The sequence below is a fragment of the Pocillopora damicornis genome, chromosome 14, assembly GCF_964200805.1.
Source record: "Pocillopora damicornis chromosome 14, jaPocDami1.2, whole genome shotgun sequence".
Taxonomy (NCBI): Eukaryota; Metazoa; Cnidaria; class Anthozoa; order Scleractinia; family Pocilloporidae; genus Pocillopora; species Pocillopora damicornis.
Window position 1 is genome coordinate 3,549,786 of NC_142683.1, and position 6,229 is coordinate 3,556,014.

A 6,229-nucleotide genomic window follows, 5' to 3' on the forward strand; every position below is an offset into this window, starting at 1 on the left:
ACAGCTAATTTCATTGATCTCTGCCATTTCTGCCATTGCAAGAGTTTCCCACTAAATACATAAATAGGTGCATTCATAAACTACTCTCATCACATAAAGTGGAAAACCTATTTTTTATTTGCTCATATTATAGTCTAGGACTGAATATCAACTTGAACGTTTTCTGTTTAGTTTTGTTTTTTTTTTTCATTGTTGTTCTTTCTTTTCTTGTTTTCTTTTGTATCTTGTCTTTAATTCTTCCAATCAAACTAAGAAAACCATGAACACAGGAAACTAATTTCAGGAATGTGCTTGGGTTGAAAAGAAGCAGCAAATAAATTATGATTATAACAATTAATAATAATATAATAATTTTATACACTCCAAGTGATGATCAGTTTTAGATTAGTCAAATGTTCACAGAAGTCCAGATTTGACAGTAATATTTTATTTTCAAAATTGTTTACTAGAGATGAACTACTATCATAATTAGAATGGATGGAGAACAAAAACAAAGAGGATTACTAACATCCTCTAGAAATCTACCCCATACAAAATAATGATCTGCCTCCCACTGTTTTAAGGGTGGATAACGCTATCCACTAAATAAATCTCTTTCCATTGGATTGTGCAGTATATTCTGTTAGCACTTATCCACTGGATGAAGATTTATCTGGTGGGTATCCCCTTTGAAATGACTGAGCCTAGAATTCAGGAGTGATTATAGCAACTGGGGCTTACAAGACATTCAACATTCCACAAAAAGTGAACTACAAGTAGATTTGGTTGTAAGTTTTGTCTTCAGCCAAGTAATTGCTACAAAATTTAGTCTAACATACCAAAATAGTTTCTTCCTTATTCCTTCTTTTTTTATATTAAACAATTCTTCACCAGTGGGGTACGATTGTCTGGTCAAATAATCCTTAGGACAAATTTGGAGGGATTCTATTCACTGGGCCTGAGGACAGTACGACAATACAATCACTCAAGTTACTATTAGAGAAGAAATTTTGTCCATGATTTCATCCGTCTCCTTCATGGAAATATTGAGAAATCATACATCATCCAGTTTGAAAATTAGTGCTTCTGAATCCTGGTCACCAATGCTGTAAAGGGTAAATTACCCTTTCACTCCCACAAGTGACCAAGACAGAATTTCTCCTTACAATATCAGTACAATATCATGCAGGTAGGTGATGAGAATAGAGAAGAATATCAATCATAGGATTATTAGTTGATCCAATACCAAATTCTCTTAACTAACATCATAAGAATTGTATGGCAGATAGTAAGGAGAATTACTAATTAGATCTTGGGAGTAAAAGGGTTAAAGAAGATAATACCCAGTCTTTAACCAATAAGAATGTAAAACCTTAAGCAAGACAAGACCATAATAGATCCAAGACAAATTTTATCCACAACCCACAAAATGTACACATTGCTAAACTCTACCTCACTGTATTTCCGTTTTTGTTTTTTGGTAGTAGGCAACAGAAACCTTCTAGCTTTCAGACCATTTGTGCTGGCTACTTTGTGAATTGCAGATATATAGTTAGCTTTTTCAGCTCTAAACCAAACAAGATATATTATTCTAGCTGTTTTGATCTGAAATGGTTTGGATCAAGATGATCAAGCATAAAACCCAACCAAAAACTCAGAGGGGCATCTTCCCTTAACTCTTTACATCCTAACATCAGTATACATATTCTCCATACTGTTCTTTATACATTTCCTAAGGTGCTGAAAAGGAGAATTTGTTTACCGATCAAAAGCTTCTTTCGTTGGTGACCATTTCCTTTATTCTCATGACCTCAATGTGCAATGCAGGGGTGACATTATGGGGAGAAATTAGATGCTGATCACTCTAAGGGTTTATATTTTTAGCCAATTGTCAATAATCTGAGATTAGAATTTCCAAATAAAGATTTCAATGCGAGAAATATTCAAATATTAGGATCTACTCCTAGAAAATATAATACAAGTTGAATTATTTGCAATTAAAATAATTTCTATTTATAATCTTTATAATAATTATGATCATCTAAATTGTTGCTTTATGTTGAAAAAAACCAGACATTTCAGTAATTCCCCAGAATTTTGTGACAAGTGTCCACATCCTTAGAAAAGAACACAACAGTTTCTTTCTCCTGCTTGTGAGGCTTCATTTACTTCGACCACCTTTCCTTTTCCTTCTGAAGTTCCAGAGTTCTGTCCTGGCATGTCAAGTTCTTTTCTTATTTTTGCCAATTGCACTTCATGAACTTTTGTAATTGTTTGTGTAAAGGCTTCTTCGACATTTGTAGCATCCAAAGCTGATGCCTCAATAAATGACAATCCTGCGTCATTGGCATATTTTTTGGCATCTTCTGCAAGAACTGCTCGCAGGTGTTTCAAATCACATTTGTTTCCAACAAGCATGGTGACAATGGAGGACTCTGCATGTTCACGTACTTCCAAAAGCCAGCGTGCCACATTCTCAAAAGTTTTCTGTTTTGATAAATCATAGACCAATACAGCACCAACAGCTCCGCGGTAATAGGCACTTGTAATCGCACGGTAACGTTCCTGGCCAGCTGTATCCCAAACCTTAAATGGCAAAATAGAATAATAAACAACAAGAAGTCAAACAGAGAAAGACATTTTTTATGTTGTCACAAGTACGGAACAAAGAACAAATTATAATTCCCCATAAGGAATTGAACTCCAGACCTTTGGATTCCATGCTCCGATGCTCTACCACTGAGCCACAGAGACTCTATAGTGAGCAAGGCCCATCACAAAGTTCACACATGACAAGTGTCCTGCATACTGTTAGGATCGAACATTCTAAAATTCCTGATACCTAATTTCTTGGTTTTGTATTCTCCAATAAATCTCTCCAGTGCACTTCCCCCTCACTTTTTCACAGTCATGTTTTTTTGAGGTGTTTCCAAGAACAAAGGAAGTACTTCCTTGTATATCAGTCACAACTCAAAATTTAACCCTTTCACTTCCAAGGGAGACCAAAAATAGAGTTCCTCTGAACAATTTTCATGTATTTTTAACACAGAGGAAGGAATATATATTGACTATGAAATTTTATACGATTTACCACCAAATAAATCTCAGTGATAAAATAATAATTATAAATATACAAGGTCAAAGGAAGACTGTCACAGTAATAAATACTGAGGAAAAAAATAATAAATAAAAAGAGTTCTTCACCCTTTAACTCCCAAGATGGGATTGTCAATTCTTCCCTCTAGCTTCTTACATTTTCTTGTAAATTAGTTATGAGAATTTGGTGTTAGATCAAGATAAAGGGATTACATGTGTCAGAAACATTGTGCCCTTACCAAAAACAATATGCACTAAAAATGTTTACCAGATGAGGGTAAATTTTACCTGAATTGACCAATCAGAGCACTTTGTTTCCTTACATTTCCTGCTGGATAAAGTTTACCCGAATGGAGTAAATTTTTTACCACATGCAATTCCCTAAATAGAACACTTAGAAATAGTTTTCTAGTAGACTTCTCCTGTAGAAGTATTAAAAATATCATTCCAAAAGAAGTGACCAATAACTGTTGGACTGAATCTTCAAATACTCGTTCTGAAGGGACTAAGCTTCAGGTCAAGCAAAGATTTACTTCTAGTGGCATGATCATGGTTCCCAGACACAGAAGACAGTGCAAAAGAAGATGATTTTTTCATCTATGTTGTTTAAGGTGCATTTCCTCTTCTCCTCTCTTATAGTTGTATTATTTTGTATAGTTTTTGTTTTCCTGTATGTAATTTTTAACTTAATGGATATCTTAACCCTTTAACTCCCATGAGTGACCATGACAGAGTTTCTCCTTACAATATCAATTAAATATTAAGCAGACAAGTGATGAGAATAAAGGAAGATATTCATTAGGGCATTATTAATTGATTCAATACCAAATTCTCCCAACTAATATCACAAGAACAGGGCGTGAAATTGCGCCTCATACAGGCGCCAATGGGACTAAATTTTTTACTTTGGCAACCAAATCCTGAAAATTAGTCACCAAATTGGCGACTAGAATGTTTCATCATAACCTTATTTAGAGATATAGTAAATAAAAAAGATTTGCAAAGATAAATCCGAAGCAAACTTCCTCGTTAAGTTTGTTTCCAAAACGCAGCACAGGCATCAAGATCGATAACTAGACGTCATCTTGGATTTAGGTGAGCTTGAACGTTGCATATCATCCATCCTAGTGTCTACTTTGTAGCACGTTAAAGATCTTTTCCCTAACTTAATTTCTAGAACGATGACAGGGTAAATAAAAAGGGTTTGTTTGTCTTTGAAAATGGCAACCAACTTCTTTTGAATTGGCTACCACTTTGAAGAATTTAGGAGCCAAGTGGCTATCAGAAAAAAAAATTAATTTCACACCCTGAAGAACTATATTGCAGACAGTAAGGAGAATTACTAATGAGATCTTGGGAGTTAAAGGGTTAATAGCTTGCTATGTTATTCCCTTCTCTATTTTCTTTCTCTTCTTGGTAATTGTTCAAAAGGTTGTTGAAATCGAGGAAATAAAAAATACAAATACAAATAAATAAGAAATGTATGGTAGATAGTATTGTAAATAACTTTTTGGAACTTGCAAATGAAAGGATTAATGATTATTTCCTCTTGTTCATCCTACTGAAAGGATGTTTTACTGTAATGATTTTGCTTTAGCACCCAGGGTGCTTATTTTCTTATGGTACCTTTGGGGGGTGGGGAGTGCTTGTTCAAAACAGAGTGCTTATTTCTTTCATGAGAAACAGCAGAATGTGGTAAACAAAGCTTTAATGCTTACTTGAAAAGGAATGATAGCAAAAACTGTAGAAGTAAAAAATGTACAGCAAACATTCACATAATAATGGTAGGGAGAGTACTCTAGCTGTGCTATCTCTGAACCAGAATATGGAAGCTTATTGGAATGAGGGTACTTACATCCTCTAAACAAACAACAATTTCGAAAGGGGGCGCTTACTAGAGAGGGGGTGCTTTTTAGAAGGAGGATGCTAAATTGAACCCTTTTGTAAGGTTCATTTAGCACCATGTTGCATAAGGTTATCTTGCAAGGATATCATCATTAACATTTAACATAACAAGATTGCATCATTTCACCATACCTCTCTGTATTATATCAGAGATAATGTCTCTTGGAAAGAAAACAGATGATTTCAGCCCGGAAAAAAACATAAAAATATTCCTGACAAAATTCATGGCGAACTTTGGTCAAATCACGCTCTTAAGACAAGCCCCACAAAGCAAATGGCATGTGAAGATTATGGAAAGACATCAAATCTTTTCCATTTTTTAAGTGTTTCTATGACTAACTTTTGCATTTTCAAAATTCCCCGTTGTTCTAAATCAAGACATCGTTAACTCGAAGAATACAAGCCTCTGATCGATATGGACACTCGACATGATCAATCATTCATGCAGCGATTGTACTTTAAACTAAAAGGGATCATGCCAAAATGTATTGTTAATGAACAAAGGAATAACAATATGTTAATATTTCAGTTTAAACTTTAACGACTTAACTCCTTGTTAATCTAGCAACCTCGCATGGTGGAATTTTATTTATTCCTGAATTATCAAATTAAGCTTATTTCCGCTTTTAAGCCCTACTAGCGCGAAGAAAAATTTAGACAAAATAATCGAATGTAATATTTTTAAACAGCTTGATACTCACCTACATTTCAACACAAAACATGCAGAGCATTTAACACTCCTCTTCACTCAAACGCAAGAAGGGATTTTTTTCATCTGAAAATAGAGCCAAGTACGACATACCTGTGCTTTGATCACTTTGCCATCTACTTGAATACTTCGTGTGGCAAATTCAACACCGATGGTTGATTTCGACTCAAGGTCGAATTCGTTTCGCGTGAAACGAGATAGAAGGGAAGATTTTCCAACGCCAGAATCGCCAATCAAGACAATCTTGTAGAGATAGTCATAATGATCGTATCTTCCGCCGGCCATGCCTTTAGTACAAAAACCCGAGAGGGCCGCAAAATTAGGAGATCAAACTCACTGGGCGAGCATCCACCTCTATAGCTATGCAGGGTATGTACCACGTGACTATCCGCGGGAATGCTAGTGAGGGTCGTCACGCAACGATTCTTCTTAGCGTTGCGTGACGAGTTGTCTAGCTGGACTGAAATGTACTCTGCTCAGATGTTCAGGCATTTCGCCCCAGATCTCTGGTTTATTCAAAATTCAATTAGTGCTTATTTA

The 6,229-nt window shown here is 35.3% G+C and overlaps 1 protein-coding gene across 1 annotated transcript; it reads right to left on the reverse strand.

Annotated features, from left to right (window-relative positions):
- Positions 1-411: 411 nt before the first annotated feature.
- Positions 412-6,079, reverse strand: LOC113681832 (uncharacterized). Its single transcript, XM_027198952.2, has 2 exons — positions 5,783-6,079; positions 412-2,565 (listed from the first exon to the last, which is right to left on the reverse strand). Exons 1-2 carry the CDS (start codon positions 5,972-5,974, stop codon positions 2,098-2,100), a joined length of 660 nt encoding a protein of 219 aa, XP_027054753.2. The 5' UTR covers positions 5,975-6,079; the 3' UTR covers positions 412-2,097.
- Between the last annotated feature and the right edge of the window lie 150 nt (positions 6,080-6,229).